Source organism: Hibiscus syriacus, unplaced genomic scaffold, assembly GCF_006381635.1.
Source record: "Hibiscus syriacus cultivar Baekdansim isolate YM2019G1 unplaced genomic scaffold, ASM638163v2 tig00110462_pilon, whole genome shotgun sequence".
NCBI classification, from domain to species: domain Eukaryota; kingdom Viridiplantae; phylum Streptophyta; class Magnoliopsida; order Malvales; family Malvaceae; genus Hibiscus; species Hibiscus syriacus.
Window position 1 is genome coordinate 97,624 of NW_024062747.1, and position 16,955 is coordinate 114,578.

Genomic DNA, 16,955 nt, shown 5'->3' on the forward strand with positions numbered 1-16,955 from the left:
TCCTTTCGCAACCAAACAATTTTTGGTTCATTAAATCTATCTTTTTTGGCCAGTTGATTATTTATGTTATAATTAATATAAGAAGGGATTTTAAATATGCACAAATCCAATTACCTTAAAGTTAAAGAAATGATTATTATTTTTGCAAATTTCATGTTTAAATATAAGATATTACAAAGGTGTTTAAGTTTTTATTATCAAATGACTGTGGATCTTTAAAATATATATTAAATTAATATAAAAATAAAAAATAAAGAAAAACTTGCTTTATTTGCACAACCATATATCCAAAATCGATAAAAAAAACTAAAAACTATATATCATTAAATCTAATTGTAATGGTTATTTTGCTATAATTACCAAAAAGCATCATTTGTTTATTATGAAAATTTGGAATGAGGCCTTCCCTTAAAGGAAGAATCTTTATGATCAAACCAAAGTTTGTCCTTACCAACTTTCTGATTGTAGGATTGAGCATTTTGACTTTAGAGTAGCTTTGTGCTTGAAGCAAGCCCCAAGAACCAGTTTCATTGAAGCCATGAATGGCCCAAATGATAAAAACAAGTTGCCACTTGTACAAGGGAATAACACCCATCTTCCATATTCATACACAACACAGTTCTGAACCCTAAAATATATTATATTTTAGAAGCAAATGTTATCATTCTGCCTCGTATACTTAAAAGTTAGATCGAATGTTAAACAATGTAAAGTAGCATCTTTAAAACAAGAATCTATACCATTTCTATTACTTCTCTTTTCGTTGTCATTCTATGTTTGTATAATTTCATGTTTTGCCAAAGATACTTAAGACCTATTTACAAGGAATCTCAAAAATAAAGTTGGGCGTGGATAAGCAGAAACTGTCAATCCTGCCTGCGTAACAATTGGATGGATAAGGAATCCCGGGAATAAACAACGAGCATCGGAAAGAGGGCATGGAGCATTCATATTCATTTTCCAGAGACTGCCAGAATACGTCGACGTCGGACAGTTGGAACCAAATTGGAAGAGCTTGAAAGGATAAGATCCTACCAATGGCATGTATTAGATCTACAAAGCAAAGAAAATAAAAAATCAGCAGGATGTACTTGTATAAAATGGCTAAAATTTTTCTGCCAAATGTGCTGTTTCTTCCTCAAGTAAAATGAGAATAAATTCTCATTGAAAAGGTTAGAATGAAGAAATATATGCAACCATGCATCAAAGTCACTTAGGATGATAATTGTGGCAAAAGCACTCACATGATACTAAGATCATATGCAAAGTGCTCCCATGTCAGGTGGCCCTCCATCAGATCCAGGAGATGCTGCAGATTTGGCAGATATTCCTTTCTTGCCTTGTTTCCGCTCCTTTTTACCCTTTCTGACCTCCATTGTTTGGTTACTATACAGAAAAAGGTTCGGAAAAATAAACTCTTTTTGCAACAAGTCAAACACCAAGAAGCTTGATATGCTAGAAAATCATCTAAAACTAAGTGCAGAGAGAGAGAACCACTCAAGCTCCAATATCATGTGCTATAAGAGAATGTCCATTACGTGCCAATGTTTAGTTGAACTTGAGCAATAGAGCTAATACATATTGCATTTATCTTTAGCATAAATAGACCCAAAAGCAAACTAGAGTTTAGGTGGTATACACTATTAGCTTATTCGAGGACTTTCCTGAGACAGATCCACAACAAGCCTTGTATTTTTTCTTTGATCCACAAGGGCATAACTTGTTTCTTGGAATCTTCTGCAGCTCAGAAAGTTAAAGAGTGACAATCTTACTTTTAAACCATATAAATTTTTTAAGATTTATTATTCTCATCACAGCATTGAACCTTTTCATCCAACTGAGAAGTGCTACCATCAAGGGTTTTAGTGCCATCACTAGATGGATCTTGTTCTGTGGTCTTCTCTACAGTTTCTTCCTTGTGTTGTTCATTGTTTCCATTTTCATCATTACCTGGATACCATATGAAAAGAATATATAAGTACATCACATATGCCAAATCATAATCTCTTTAAACACCACAGAAAGCAAAAGCAAAGTGAAATCTCCCCAAATGTCGAGAAATCAGATTTAACAGAGGTAATAAAAAAGATTTGTCTAATGTTTTTAATCACTAAGAAACTAAAGGCAAAGCAGGACTTCAACATGAATTCTACCAGTTAGTGAGTGCAGTTCCATTTGAAGTAAAAACATATATTTCCTAATCAACTCCGAAAATCTTCACATGAGACAGATTCATAAATCCAATAAAGCTAGGATGGTCTTGAATGGGCACAAGGGAGAAAATTGTGGCCCTGCATTTTCACAAATTAGGACCCATACTACTAATAGGATTTTCATATTTCATCTTGTAATGATCTTTCCAATCTCATCAACAACTGTCTTACTAACTAAAATGCCTACATAAGATGTTATAAAAACAAAGTGAACATTTTTACATAAGGAACAAAATGAAAAAGTAATGGAGGGAGAACCCTGACAAAATATCTAGAATTAGCCTATGTACTGACCGGCCATTACCATAAGAACCATTTGCATGACAAGAATGTGAATCATCTGGGGCTGCACCTTCTTCAGCCCCTTGTTCTGCTATCAAATACTCGATAGCAGCATCAACATCACCATCCACTTGTAGTAAAACCTGAAGAAGAGTAAAAGGGAGAAAAGTATGTGTAATAGAGAAAATTCAAGCATGTCATGATTCATGAGCGTGCAAAAAAAGGTAATTGAGGCCATAGCTTAGAAATGACAGCTATACAGGAACAAGAGACCACATAAATATATATATGCTAATTCATCACCTGTTCAACTTTTTCAACACTTTCACAACCACTTCCGGCCATTACTAATTTGATTGATCCCGCATTGATACAGTCCTTACCAGTTGCCCCCTTTGGCTTACTAACTGCAGCTTTTGCTTGATTAGATGATGCTGAGATACCAGCATCCGCCTTTTGACAAACTAGTAGTTAGTAGATTGTAGTTACCAATAAATATGTTCAAACTTAAAATCAGAATAAATACAAGAACCGTCACAGTGCAAAATTATAAAAGAAAATCAAACCTTAATTACTATTGGAATTGCTGGCCCATTACAGGGGTCTTCTTTTGATCTTACACTATTGTAGTGTTCCTCGTCATGATATGATCTGAAAAACATTTGTATTTTGTACAGCAGAATTAGATACTATAGACTACAACCAAAGAATGTGAAAACAAAATGAGTAGTGCTTCCAATTAAGGAGCACTATAACACTCACAAATGTACCATGCGAGTTGCTCTGTCATCAAAATTCTTTATGTACCAGCGTGGTGACATGTTCTGTATACCATGCAAAGCGTGCGGGATGACTTCGATGATGTCCTCCAGAGCTAACCATAGAGAGAGGAGAAGATAGGATCTTACCCGGTGTATGCATATATTTCTGCGAGTAACAAGAGAAGCTGCCTGCAGTTCCATATGTCCAGCCCATGTGCCATCTTTTTCCATGGACTGACAGTATTCATCAAATGGAACATCATCCTCGATAAAGGGTTCAAACATTTCACGCTTCTTCTGTTAATATCAGATAAAAGTGAGGATTACCTACAAGTTAGAATCTTCAATAAGAAGAAAAGACAGGAGAGGAATGGAGGGGAATGAGAGAAACGAGGAACATATCATAAACCATCCAAGCGAGCAACAAATTTTTTGAAATATCATCTACGTAAAGAGAACCAGAAAACTTCTGATTTACTGTAATATATATATCTTTTAAAAGGGTATTGGTTGAATTATGCTCTGTTAAGGGCTGTTTCTTTTTGGTTTTATATCTCTTGAGGGAGATGGTTTGTATTACTTTGTTATATTTGAGTTTATTGAATCCTAGGGCACTCCTTTCCTCCTTGTGTGGATTAAGGAACTATTTTTAAGTTCCGTTAACCACCAAGGGGGTTTATTGAGGCCTTTTATTCCTATAAAAAAAAATATATCTTTTAAAAGAAAAAATCAGTTAAAATAATGCATTTCACACCAAATGGGTACTCCTCATCATTTATTTCCACATTTCAATTGTTTCACACATGAGGGATTTGCATGTGATCACTAGAGTCAATTGCTAGAAAAATATACTATTCAACAATAAAATTGAAATTGTGAAACTAGTTTGTATCAAGCCTTTTGAGGGGCAAAGAATCAAACTAACCTGATTTTTTTTCTTGTTTCTGCACATGAATTAGGTGCAGTTAATAATAACTGAGATTATAAGTTCATATCCTTATCTTTCAATTTCAAGATGCTATTGCACTTGTACCAATCAGTTATAATCATTGATAATAACACATATGGAATACTCCTAGGTACAGGAACTAATAAAATTAAACTAAACTAAACTAAATTAAATAACAGTACTTACAGATGGTTAACATATTTCTAACGTCCAATGCAAACATCTGAAAAGAGACTCAGACATTCTTACAAAGCTATAATGAAAACAATAACCAAGCTTTGATCATCATTGTTTACCACTATATATTGCACCACCATGCAGCGGTATTTTCCATGTTGCTCTTCGTCACCTTCCAACTGATCAGCAAGGGCCCTGATAGCTAAACCGAGTCAGCAACTTCAACAAAACCAACAAAGATGCATACCTCTATAATGACAATGAAGTACCAAAATCAGATATAAAGAACGTAAATGGCATGAATGCAACACAATATTTAATGAAAGTATTCACAAAAGAATAGTGGGCAAAAAAAATCGAATTAAAAGATACAAACCTGAAAAAACAATTACCATCTGCAGTCACTTTGATGATTTTTAGGTCCAATGCATCGAGCTGGGCAAGAAACTGTGAGATATCTGCTTGCTTTCCCTGCTTTTTTACCTATCCAGCAAACAAAATTTGTTGGCTAATTTAGCAGGATGAAGAAACAATCAACCATGAGAAGTATTAAACTGAACTATCATTCAGTGATTTGCTTGCTTTCTATACCAGTAGCATTCACAAATTGCAAAACCCAAAGCTACTTAAAGCGAAAGTGCTATAAAAATGTTGATTTTATTGTTTAATGAGTCCCCTTGTATTACACATTGATATCCGGAAGCAAAAATCAAGTGCATTACTCATCATATTCCCAATTGATCAATCAAAATCTTGATTTCAATGACAAAGTTGAACTTCATAGATACAAAGCTATATTATAAACTGAATTTAGAAAAGGAAAAAAAAGAGAAAAGGAGATCAAATATCATATAAATAAACAGAAGAAGAAGTAAAACTTACTTGGTTTTTGGATTTGGGTTTGGCTTTTTGTTGTCTAGTTTTTACCATTGGTTCACCGGATTGTTCTTCTTCGATAAATTACTAGGATTTGTGTCGTCCTGACAAATCTCGAAATTAGATTGAAATTGCGGCGACACAGGAGGTTCGGATTATTGTCGAGTTAAGCCGCGATGAAGCTTATTGGGCTCATTGAATTTCAAATCCTATTGGATTTTCAATGACTCGTTTTGAGCTTCTGATTGGGCTTAAAAAGCTTGGGCTAATTAGAGATTTTAGTGCTAAAAAATAGAATCAAGTACACAAATGATTCTTTAACTATATGATATTGTTTTATTAAGTCTTCAAACTATTAAAAGTTATAAAATGATCACTTGACTATTTATTATGTTTAAAACTCATCTTCTTCCATTAAAAATTAACGATAGCTTGATTTTTACGTTAACCTGCTGCTTGAGATATGATAAAATTTGATCACTTAATCTTAAACTATTATCATATCTTAGTCAACATATTAACATCCAACTCAGACTATCATTCATTTTTAACTAAAAATGACAAGTTTGAAACATAATGAATAGTCATGAGATCGTTTTATAACTTTTAATAGTCGAAGGACTCAATAAAGTAACTCCCTATAATTGGAAGACTATTTTATAACTTTTAATAATCAATAGACTTAATAAAATGATATTCTATAATCAACGGACCATTTATGTACTTTATCTAAAAAATAATGATCGAAAACTCGTACCATTTGTTTCGTGATACCTTGTGGGTGAAAATAAGAAAGGTTTAATTCACAAATTAGCCTTTCAAGCACATCCGTTTTTCTCTTTGCACCCAATTTATATATATAAAATATTTAGGCCCTCAAAATATACCAATTTGCTCTTTCATGAACTAATAAAACTAATTTTATATAATTGTTTCATGTATGAATTAATCACATGCATGGATCAAACACAAGTCATCAATAATAATTTTCATCCTAAAATCCAAAAAGAAAATTGTCAATCTTACACAGATGACACAGAAAAAAAAAGAGGCAAATGTTTTAAATTCAATATTTATTCCCGAGTATTGCATAATCTCCTTTTTTTATTATTGTGCAATCTGAAAATTTTCTAGGTAAACAAACACCTAAACCAGGCAACGCCCAAAGTGCACGTTTTCTGGAAGATGCACATGTATTTTATTATGGAGTGATTGAGCTTGTAAAAACCACAATAAATGAGTAACCATTTCCTACCAACTAAACCAAAGCTACCTTTTGAGTTGGCATTTAAAGAAGGTGACTTTGGTTACCTGAAGAAATACACAATTGCCACATATTGTTTCCACTTAAAAAAAGTTAAGCACCACTATTTGTAGCATCAACCATGTTTTCAACTGCCTAATGCTAGCAAAGTCCATACACATCCATCTACATCTTCAACTAACTCTGCCATTTTTAGGCTGCAACTTTCAACTTCCCTCAAAACATTAAAAATCTTATGTTTGAACTTTTACTAATTCATTAAAGTAATTGTTTTTAAATTATAAATTTGAATCCAACATTCTTATAGATTTTAGTAAGAATAAGATTAGAAATTTTGGTTGGTCTGTTCAGTAATAATAAATCATGGTCACAAAAAATACAAATAAATAGGATGAATTGTTTCACGGTTCACGGTGACTTATCCAGAGGCACTCCAGTTGTTTCTTCTGTTACCTCTTCCTTCATCAACATTTCCTCCTCTTGTTCTAATGGAAGTTGCCAGGTTCCTTCCTACTTCTTTTTCCTTTCACATCCCCTCTCCCTTTGTTTTATGATCTCTACAGCTTGAACTTAAAGTGTTCGACAATTTTGCAACTTCTGGGTTTATGTTCCAAGGCTACAGATTGTGGGAACTGCCCTGCTTTGGGCAAGACTCAACCTTTTTGTATCAGAGGCAAAGCCAGCATTCCCACTTCAGTTGTAAGCTTTCTTCTTCTTCTTTTAAGTCAGTTCAGTTATGTCGGTTATTGTTCTTTGTCAGTCGGTTTAGTTATAATAAACCATGATCGCTAAAAGTACAAATAAATAGGATGACTTGTTTTACGGACCGCCGTGACTTATCCAGAGCCACTGCAGTTGGGTACTTGTTTCTTCTGTTACTCGCCTCTTCCTTCTTCAACATTTCCTCTTCTTGTTCTAATGGAAGTTGCCAGGTTCCTTTCTTCTTCTTTTTCTTTCACATTCCCTTTCCCTTTGTTTTATGATCTCTACAGCTTGAACTTAAACTGTTCAGCAATTTTGCAGCTTCTGGATTCCTGTTCCAAGGCTACAGATTGTGGTCCAGGTCTTTATTGTGGGAACTGCCCTGCTTTAGGCAAGACTCAACCTTTTTGTATCAGAGGCAAAGCCACCATTCCCTCTTCAGTTGTAAGCTTCTTCTTCTTCTTTGCATCTTAATGATGGTTTTTTTTTCATTTTCAGCAAACTTGGTGTAAATTTGTTTCCTTTTTGGTAAGAGAGCTCTTTTCTTTCTTTTGTGTGTGTTATTTGGTGATGGAGATTAATGTTTTTGGTGTGAATTTTGGGATGGTAGATTGGTGGATTACCTTTCAACAAGTATTCATGGTTGGTAACTCACAATTCCTTCAGCATAGTGAATGCTCCAGCTTCACCAGGTGTTCAAAGATTGACATTTTACAATCAAGAAGACACTGTTACTAATCAGTTGATGGTCTGTAATTCTATTGCCTTTAAATCACCTTCTTATTCTATTAGAATCTTAGGGAAACTATAAGAGAAGGAATCGTATATAATAGAGAAACTAATAAAAGCAAATAAAATTCTTCATTTTTCAACTAATTTGCTTTGCTTTTTGTTCATCGTTTAGAATGGAGTTAGGGGGCTGATGTTGGATATGTACGATTTCAATGGCGATATTTGGCTCTGCCATTCATTCCAAGGGCAATGTTTCAACTTCACTGCCTTTGTAATATATTCTTTTCTATCTTAAGAATTCAACAATCATCTTTTCTTTGGTAATATCTATTTTAAGTTTTTATGGAATAATTTGCAATATGCTCATTTGATGGTTTCCAGCAACCTGCAATTAACACCTTGAAGGAAGTGGAAGCATTCCTAAGTCGAAATCCAACAGAGATTGTAACCATTATAATCGAGGACTACGTGCATACACCGAAAGGGCTGACTAAGCTTTTTGCTAATGCTGGTTTGAACAAGTATTGGTTTCCAGTGTCCAAGATGCCGAAAAAGGGTGAGGATTGGCCTACCCTAAATGAAATGGTGCGAGAAAATCACCGGCTTTTGGTCTTTACTTCAGTTGCTTCGAAGGAAGCTGAGGAAGGAATCGCTTATCAGTGGAGGTACTTATTGGAAAATGAAGGTAATGACTATGTACATACAATCACTTTGTTTATGTGTTCATATCGTATACTAGCTATGTAGTAACGCCTTCATGGTGTTTCGGGTTTCAGCTGGAGATCCAGGGGTAAAGCCAGGCAAATGCCCGAACAGAAAAGAATCACAACTGCTTAATTCGAAAAGTGCCTCTCTTTTCCTTATGAATTACTTTCCGACTTTCCCAGATGAAGATCAAGCTTGCAAAGAGCATTCAACACCACTTGCTGACATGATCCTCATCTGCTACAAAGCAGCCGGGAATATGATGCCGAACTTCTTGGCAGTCAATTTTTACCTGGTATTCAGTTGTAACTGATATCTATAATTTTTTTCTAAAATATGCAAAGCACTAACCACAGAACACGGGATAAATCATGCAGAGAAGTGATGGAGGTGGTGTTTTTCATGATCTGGATGGCATCAATGGCCAGAGACTATGTGGATGTAATACTATTGCAGCCTGCCAGGTTTGTTGATATGCTTTCACTGTTCGAGTTCTGATTTTCATCGAAGTCATTTGAAGGCTCATTTGGCAACAAGCCTTTGTTCCACATTGATACTAACATTTTATATAGCTGGCATTGTTGGAGTATAGCTGTGTACGTGGTTGGTTGTTGCAGCCAATATGTGTGTGAGCTTTGTGAGTTAGTTGTTGTTAGTCAAGATTAGTTAAGGCTGATAGGAGTCAGTTATGAGTCAGTTGAGTCTGGTATACAAGCTGTTGGTATACAGGCTGTTGTATAAAAGGGCTGTTATAGTTTCTTGATGAATACAAGTTCAGTTTACTCTTTCTTCAATATACTGCTATGTTCAGTATGAACTTTAACAGGCATTATACGGCCATGAGAATTTACAAATTTGAACTTCTGTTTTTCTAATCCAAATTTTCACCAATGGCTATCAGATATTACTTATCAGAGTGAGAAACTGAAACAATGTCTCTGTTTTGTTCTTATGCAGCCTGGGGCACCCTTTGGATCTTGCAAGAACATTTCAATACATACTCCTAGTCCGGTGACGAATACCATCGGAAGCTTTTCTGGACCCGTGCAGTTCTCGGGATCCACTTCAACAATCTATCATCCTAACCACTTGATTTTTGCCTTGTTTTCATTTCCTTGGATCAACTCATTAATTCTCTAGAACAGGTAGTTTCTCAGGATATCATCTACACTTCTTGGAGGGCTTATAATATGCGTCGGTACATAAACTCTGGAGTCATAGAATTGGATTACAATCAAAATATTTCTTGAGATTCCTCTGATGAAGTAAAGTATACCTAGTAGTTCAGGTATGCAGTCTACTTTAGTATTGTATGATTTACCAGGTTAGCTGCATGGTTAAGTTACTATTAGTCTCATAAATTTGTATGCATTAACTATTAGCGGTATTGTATTTAACAATAAAGTTTTTACCAATAGCATTTATACAGCAGTTTTAGCTTGCAGATTCTAATAGGCTACGTTTTCCTATGATAATCGAGCTTCGAATTTGTTGAATATCCTTTTTTAAAGGCGACTGAACGAGCCAATCTGTTGACAAACACTTTCTTGGAGGTAAAGCTTCAATTTATTGAATCAACAAATTCATAAAATTACAATTGAAATACCCAGAAGAATGAACAACTTATATTACAGGTAACATTGCCATAGCCCCAACGTTTAATGGCAAACCTCGTGGTTTGATTTGAAGAGCTGGTCGAATAGTAAGCAAACCAATGAAACAATCCAAGGGAACTCTAGTTCCCCACACATTGATCGACTCTAGTTTTCGGCATTTACTTACAAGAACAAACAGTCCTCTTTCTGTAAAATGACGGCAACTCCATAGGACAATGCTCTGGGATTAGATGATAATGAACCAAAACTCAGAATGTCAATCATCTCTAAAGAACAAACAAACTTCCTGAAAAATAAAAAAATGGGCCTCACCTTTAAATGTGGACAGTTATCGGCAATGGCGGATAAGGATTCATCGGTGATAAATGTACCACCAACATTGAGGTGTTTCAAGGAATTGGCTCTGGTTATCTGTTGAGAAAATCAAGTTCATCAAATGCAAGCCAAGGGGATTGACTAATGAATAAAAAGGCTTTTACATACCAATTGAACAACACCTTTGTCAGTGATCCCAGTCATACCCCAAAGTGAAATTGATGTCAGGTTGCTAACACAGTTTGCTAATGAGATCTGGTACAGTCCATTATCAGTTATTTGACAACCCCAACGACTCCTTGAACTGTAGTTGTTACAAGAATTAGTAGAAGAAAGTGATTACCATGTATAAAACTATGTTAATCGAATTCAGTTAGAGTACTTGTCATATCAGGCATGCATCAAATATGATGTGATTCATCATATGTATATATATGTGTGTGTGTGTGTGTGTGCATTCAGAGAAAAAGAACAAATTAAGAAATCATCAAACGAAGAACCCCATAAGTGATTTACATGTCGAGTTCTTTGAGGCTATAAGCATGACGAACGAGACGAGCAGTGGAATCATCGTCCATTTTACAACCAGCAAAACTCAGGGTCTGTCTTCTAGCCAGAGCCTGTGTCACCGCTTGTTTCCATTTCCTGCAAACCCAACTTGCCCTACCACGCATAATAATCTCTCCATAACAATCACCATTCAAATGAATCTCAAAATAGAAACATAAATGAACAAAGAAGAAGAAAGAACCTACTGGGCTAAATCGGTGAATGAAGTGATCATCGCCAGTATATGAGCCAACAAGTCTATCGGCAACCGCTCCATCTCTGCCTCTTCCTCCATTATCCCTCAAAAACACAGCACAGATCTTTTGATTTTCTTGAGGTTTTTCAGTTTCGTATTACGTTAAGAAAAGGGTGTTGAAAGTTGCATACTACTTTTATACAACCAACATAACCCCAAAAAATGTGGTCATTGTTTTGTCATAATTTCATGTATCTGTACCTTAAAAAATACAAAATAAAAAAATTCATGAATCTACGATGGGGCTAGAGATATTTTAGTAATTTGATTCGGAATCCGTAGCCTTGGATTCAATGTTATCGACTTTTAAACCTATTATTATTTGATGGTCAAGTTGTTGTTATTAGCCCTTATATCATGTTTAAATTATAGATTTAGATTGTGTATTTTAAATTGGTCATTTTTAAGTCCTTTATCTTTTAAATTTTAAAATTTAAGTCTTAATTCAAGTAATTCTTGTTTAATCAATTTGGTTAGATTCTATTATTAGTTCTTTTACTATGCTTAAGTGGCAGGTTTCATACATATTCCCCAATTTAATCAATTTTAGTTTCAAAATGTAACATTCATTGTTTGAGTCACAAAATGAAATTTAAAAATTTGAAAAACACAAGGATTAAAAATGACCATATTAGACCAATGAAACCTCGGTTGCGTTGGCAAAGATTAAGGTCCTGGAACCTTGAGTGCTTAGGTTCAAGTTCCCTCTAACTTAAATTAGTGTGTGGATTCTTGATCCCTATATGAACTAATTGACTCTAATTATAATTGTACGAGTGTATATTGATTACCATTGTAATTGCAACTTTTGAAAAGATTAAAACAGAGTATAGAGATTAAATATATAACTTACATATAATAGAGGGATCAATAGCAAAATTCTACCTTATCTGAATGGTGGCCTTTGCTTGGCTACGTTCTTACATTAGCTGTCATACATTACTATACTTTTCGTGCGTCGTATGTCTTTGTAATTCTCACGTGGCCTGGGCCCGCTACATCCGTTTCTTGTCTAAGCGGGTTCTTTTTCTTTTGGGCAAACTACATCGGTAATCACTAAAGAGTTTTTAATCATTAAATTAAATATATTTACAGTTTAATCACCAATATTATAAATTTTGATCAGTTTAGTCATTGACAGATAACTAGTTAACTATATTGATGATATGACAGTGTTTTAACTTGTATACTAACTCCTTTAATCCTTTTTATAAATTTAATTTTTAAATAATTTAATAAATTTAACTATTTATATTTTTAAAATTCATTAGTTTAACCCTTAAACATATCGATCATTGTTGATGAGAATAAATTTGTCATGCCGACAATTCACCCCTTATAATTTGGATGGAGAATCACATCTAATAGGTAATGACTATTGGCCCGTATTTCTTTGTGAGAGAGACGAAAGCATGAGGAAGAGGTGAGAGTGAAGAAAGTGAAGAGACCCTCTATTCAAGTTTGTCCGATGGACTCTTATGTTGATTATTTTATGATTGGTATCAGGCCTAGCTATGATCACCATGCATGTTAGTAGGCTGACGATCTAAAAATATAATTGTAAATTATTAGATTTAACTTTGTCAAAGATCACGTCAAATACTAAGGAGTATAGACTCTACATAACGATCCTGATGGAAGATGATTCTGGAGATGATGGGGTCTCCTTAAAACTTCTACAGGCTTTGCTCACATGAATCATTTGTGAAATGACACATTATATGTGTGATTAATGATGTTATAATGATAAAGTTGCATATGTTTAGGTATTACTCCAAATCAGTCTAAGATCCATTTAGCTATGTCTAAATTGAATTATGTTATATGTGTTAGAAATCACATGCCTTATTTTTCTTACTTAATCAACATGCATTATCTATTTTATGTTGTACTGTTATGTAGTTGTGTTCAATTGAATTTTGTAAGTTCAACATTCAATTATTTCATATTATACAGGTAGTTAGACCGTATTGAGTTTGAGTCAAGGCACTAACATCGTTTACGAGTTCCAGTGTCATCTGTATATGAGTACAATATTATATCACTATAGTTGGGCATGCACTATTTATAGCATCCTGGTTTATATTTGTGATATGGTATGTAAACTCTATTTTGTTTGTTAGAGTTTTGTAAGCGAAAAAATATTCACAGCGAAATCAATGTAGAATAAGAAATAGGTAATATATGAGATTTTTTAGTTGAATAAATCTAATCACCAAGTAATCTTCAACTAGTAGAATTATTACTAAATCCAACTTAAATTTTAATTAGAATTTAAGTCAATATCTAGCAATCTCTTTATTTACATAAATTCCATTAGAAAATTGGTCTTTAATCTTCAAAAACTTTGATTCTTATGTAAGCCAAAAAAATCGTTGAAGTTTCATCGTCAAATCTTCAACAACTTCAATTTGTATATAATATTTGTTGATGTACCACTTGATATATCGATAATTCCGCCTCTGTTATGAAAACTCGTAGTAAAATTGTGTTTGTATGTATCTAAGATTGTTAACAAAATTCGCAGCAATAAATTCTTTCGAAATTTCACAACTCGAACTATAACTCTAATACCAATTGTTATGAATTTATAAGAGAAAAAAATAAACATAACGAAATCAATATAAAATAAAATATACACAATAGGTGAGCTTTAACATGGTTCGACATTATCTATCCTTATAGATAAGAAAAATAATAATATATTATAAATGTAGAGACCACAAAGAGTAAAAATACATGGTATTTCATGTATCCTAAAAATTCAGTATATATATCAAACCCCAATGTATCCCAAAATACTCTAAAAAAGTTACAGAGACTACAAAATGATTACATATCTAAAAAATAATTTCCACTTATAATAATTCTAAATACTAAGACATACACTCTATCTGTATAACCAAATACTTGGTCATCAAGAATCCATTTTCCATAAAATTCTTAATTGAATAAACTTAATCATCAAGTAAGATTCAACCAATAGAATTACAACAAAATCAAACTTAATTTCTAATTATAATTTAAATCAATATCTAACATTTTCAATATCAACATATTATTGAAGTAGCTTCTCATTTGTAAATGTCATTGAAACTCAATATTTTGTCATTTATCGATTATTATTTTTTTATTTTCTTTTAATTTAAGTAATTTTGAGTCCTAAAGTATACAGATTTTGTAGGATCACTCTTGTGATTTGAATGTGACATCTTTAAGTCCACTGGATATTTTTGATTGAATTTGAGGTGTTACAATCGAAGGTCCACCAAATTACAATTAGGAGGTCTAGAAAGATCAGACCATGCTTGCGTTACATTATATATGTGTGAATTAACTTATTCCTCCCCCACTTCATTCATTATTTTTCTTTCTCACATAATCATATTGGATCAGAAACGCTGCTAACTTTAACGACGCTGGTTTTAGCGGCCCTTCCTGCGGCGTTTTTCCTTTCGCCGCAAGTACTTTTAGCAGCGCTTAAAAATGCCACAATAGAAATTAAAAAACACCGCTAAAACTCTGTTTTGCTGTAGTTACCTTACCTTTTGTGTAGTTTTTTCCGTAATGCATAAGGCTCAATATGAAACGAAATTGATAATTTTTAGATATATTTATGACTATTGATAATTACACGTGTTTTTTTGTTTTTATGGAAAAAACCATTGAAATTTTACCAAAGAAGACACTTGAATTTTTTTCTCAAAAAAAAACTGTTGAAATGTTAGGTGTAACGTTTTTTATTTCTATCAAGATATCTTTCGTGTTTGTTTTATGATTCTTGAATGCTAATATTTTAAGATTGTGATTATCTTTCTTAACAATATTATCACGAAGGTTTAAACAAGAACTCTTTGTTTAAGATTATAATATATCTTATCATTATTTTCAATAATATTTGATTAGATAAAAATATTTTAAGAAAACAATTGTCAAATACTATAATATTTTAAATCAGTATAATTGAAAGAAAAGGTCTTGGGATAACAAAATTGATGAAATTCTATTAACATTCTCTTTCTTGGGCTCAATCCCTTTTAACACACAAAAATTTCATGTGACATATATGGGACAGTTGAATATTATCAAGTGATTGATGTAATGATAAATAATTTGATGATAACATTAATCAAAAATCTTACAATTATTATTGTAATTTAGAACAATACAACAATCAAATGATTATTAATCAAAATTAACTATTATTACAAAGAACAATTGAACATAAATATTAGCCTATACTAAAATTAATCTACAAAGATTCACACATGATTTACATAAGACAAAAGTGTTAATGTACGAAAGATTAAACAGTGAAATAACATAACACGAATTGGATTTTGATTCTTTTTTTTTTGTTAGATTTCAAAGATAATCTTAAATTATGTATAAATCGAATAATATTAGAATGATTTGACTTGAACATAATATGATACATGTTTGAAAATCATTTTAGATACATATCAACAAATACATAAAAATACAGAGAATACAATTGGTCAACAAATAACCATAAAACCTGCTTACTACCATAGTAGTCATCTCTTTCATTGGTAATTAATTCAGATTCGCTTATTATCTCCAAAATAACAACGCAGTGTAATAAAATCATCCTTTGTGTAATTTGTCAAGCTGCACCCAATCTGAAGCTCACACCGATAAGCTTCACTGAAAACCAAGTCTCTCTCTGCCTATAAATACGTTTCCTTTTCTTATAGACTTCACTGCCTCTTCTCATTACTTTTGGTGTACACTCTCTCCTTTGCTCTTCGTTTGTGTTCAACTTAGAGGGTTTATTCTCTTCCTTCCTTCTTTCTTTCTTTTGAGTTATTTGTTCAGATTTGATTTTCATGGAGGCTTGTGGTTTTCTTCTTAGTTTGATTGTTTTCAAACTGTTACAAGACTCATTGTGAAGCTTGGTTTTATATATATTTCTTCAGATTTAGTTTCTTTTACTCAAAATTATTTGCTTTAATCTCATGGATTTTTCTTATTTTCATCCTTTGATTCTTCTTCCCACTCTCAAATATTTTTAATTAGTTTTTGTGTTGCTTGGGACTAATGTGACATACACAAAAAATCCCAATTTTTTTTTCTTTTTCAACTTCAAGATTGATGTGAAATCATAGGGAGCTGAGATGTAAAAATTTCTTGAAATAATCACAAAAGGTGATGTTTTTTAGTAGACACGGTTTCCTCCCCCTCTCTCGTAGTTGGTTTATTTTATATTTTATATCTTTTAGATTTATTTAAAATTTCATTTTACATTGTTTTATGTAAAATGTATGATTTTTTATATTGAAAAAATAATATTTTTATTGTTCAAGATTTTTTTGGACGACAGATAATTGTAATGATTTCGATTAGATTTTGAGTCAAATTAAGTCAGATCTATTTTTTAAGTCGAATTTATATCTTTATTTGTTAATTTTTTTAAGGAAAATAAAAAAAATTATTAATTTGGATGAAGAAACATAAAACAAGCAAATCAATAGAGTATATGTTTCAGTGCAAATAGATTAAGTTGAGTGATAAAGTTTCGTAATATTTACAAATTC

General features: G+C 32.8%; 3 protein-coding genes across 3 annotated transcripts; 1 reads left to right on the forward strand and 2 right to left on the reverse strand.

Annotated features, from left to right (window-relative positions):
• Nucleotides 1–676: 676 nt before the first annotated feature.
• LOC120126788 (OVARIAN TUMOR DOMAIN-containing deubiquitinating enzyme 7) lies at nucleotides 677–5,386 on the reverse strand. The gene is made up of 12 exons (XM_039144883.1): nucleotides 5,265–5,386; nucleotides 4,759–4,865; nucleotides 4,502–4,577; nucleotides 3,404–3,553; nucleotides 3,258–3,319; nucleotides 3,062–3,146; nucleotides 2,799–2,948; nucleotides 2,518–2,638; nucleotides 1,826–1,950; nucleotides 1,640–1,737; nucleotides 1,245–1,386; nucleotides 677–1,053 (listed from the first exon to the last, which is right to left on the reverse strand). Exons 1-11 carry the CDS (start codon nucleotides 5,310–5,312, stop codon nucleotides 1,257–1,259), a joined length of 1,152 nt encoding a protein of 383 aa, XP_039000814.1. The 5' UTR covers nucleotides 5,313–5,386; the 3' UTR covers nucleotides 677–1,053; nucleotides 1,245–1,256.
• Nucleotides 5,387–6,945: 1,559 nt separating this feature from the next.
• LOC120126787 (PI-PLC X domain-containing protein At5g67130-like) lies at nucleotides 6,946–9,905 on the forward strand. Its single transcript, XM_039144882.1, has 10 exons — nucleotides 6,946–7,024; nucleotides 7,138–7,221; nucleotides 7,331–7,454; nucleotides 7,546–7,668; nucleotides 7,835–7,972; nucleotides 8,129–8,227; nucleotides 8,338–8,641; nucleotides 8,733–8,956; nucleotides 9,039–9,125; nucleotides 9,619–9,905. Exons 1-10 carry the CDS (start codon nucleotides 7,011–7,013, stop codon nucleotides 9,799–9,801), a joined length of 1,380 nt encoding a protein of 459 aa, XP_039000813.1. The 5' UTR covers nucleotides 6,946–7,010; the 3' UTR covers nucleotides 9,802–9,905.
• Nucleotides 9,906–10,210: 305 nt separating this feature from the next.
• On the reverse strand, nucleotides 10,211–11,616 carry LOC120126789 (F-box protein At5g67140-like). Its single transcript, XM_039144884.1, has 5 exons — nucleotides 11,348–11,616; nucleotides 11,109–11,255; nucleotides 10,761–10,896; nucleotides 10,590–10,688; nucleotides 10,211–10,497 (listed from the first exon to the last, which is right to left on the reverse strand). Exons 1-5 carry the CDS (start codon nucleotides 11,434–11,436, stop codon nucleotides 10,285–10,287), a joined length of 684 nt encoding a protein of 227 aa, XP_039000815.1. The 5' UTR covers nucleotides 11,437–11,616; the 3' UTR covers nucleotides 10,211–10,284.
• Nucleotides 11,617–16,955: the final 5,339 nt, after the last annotated feature.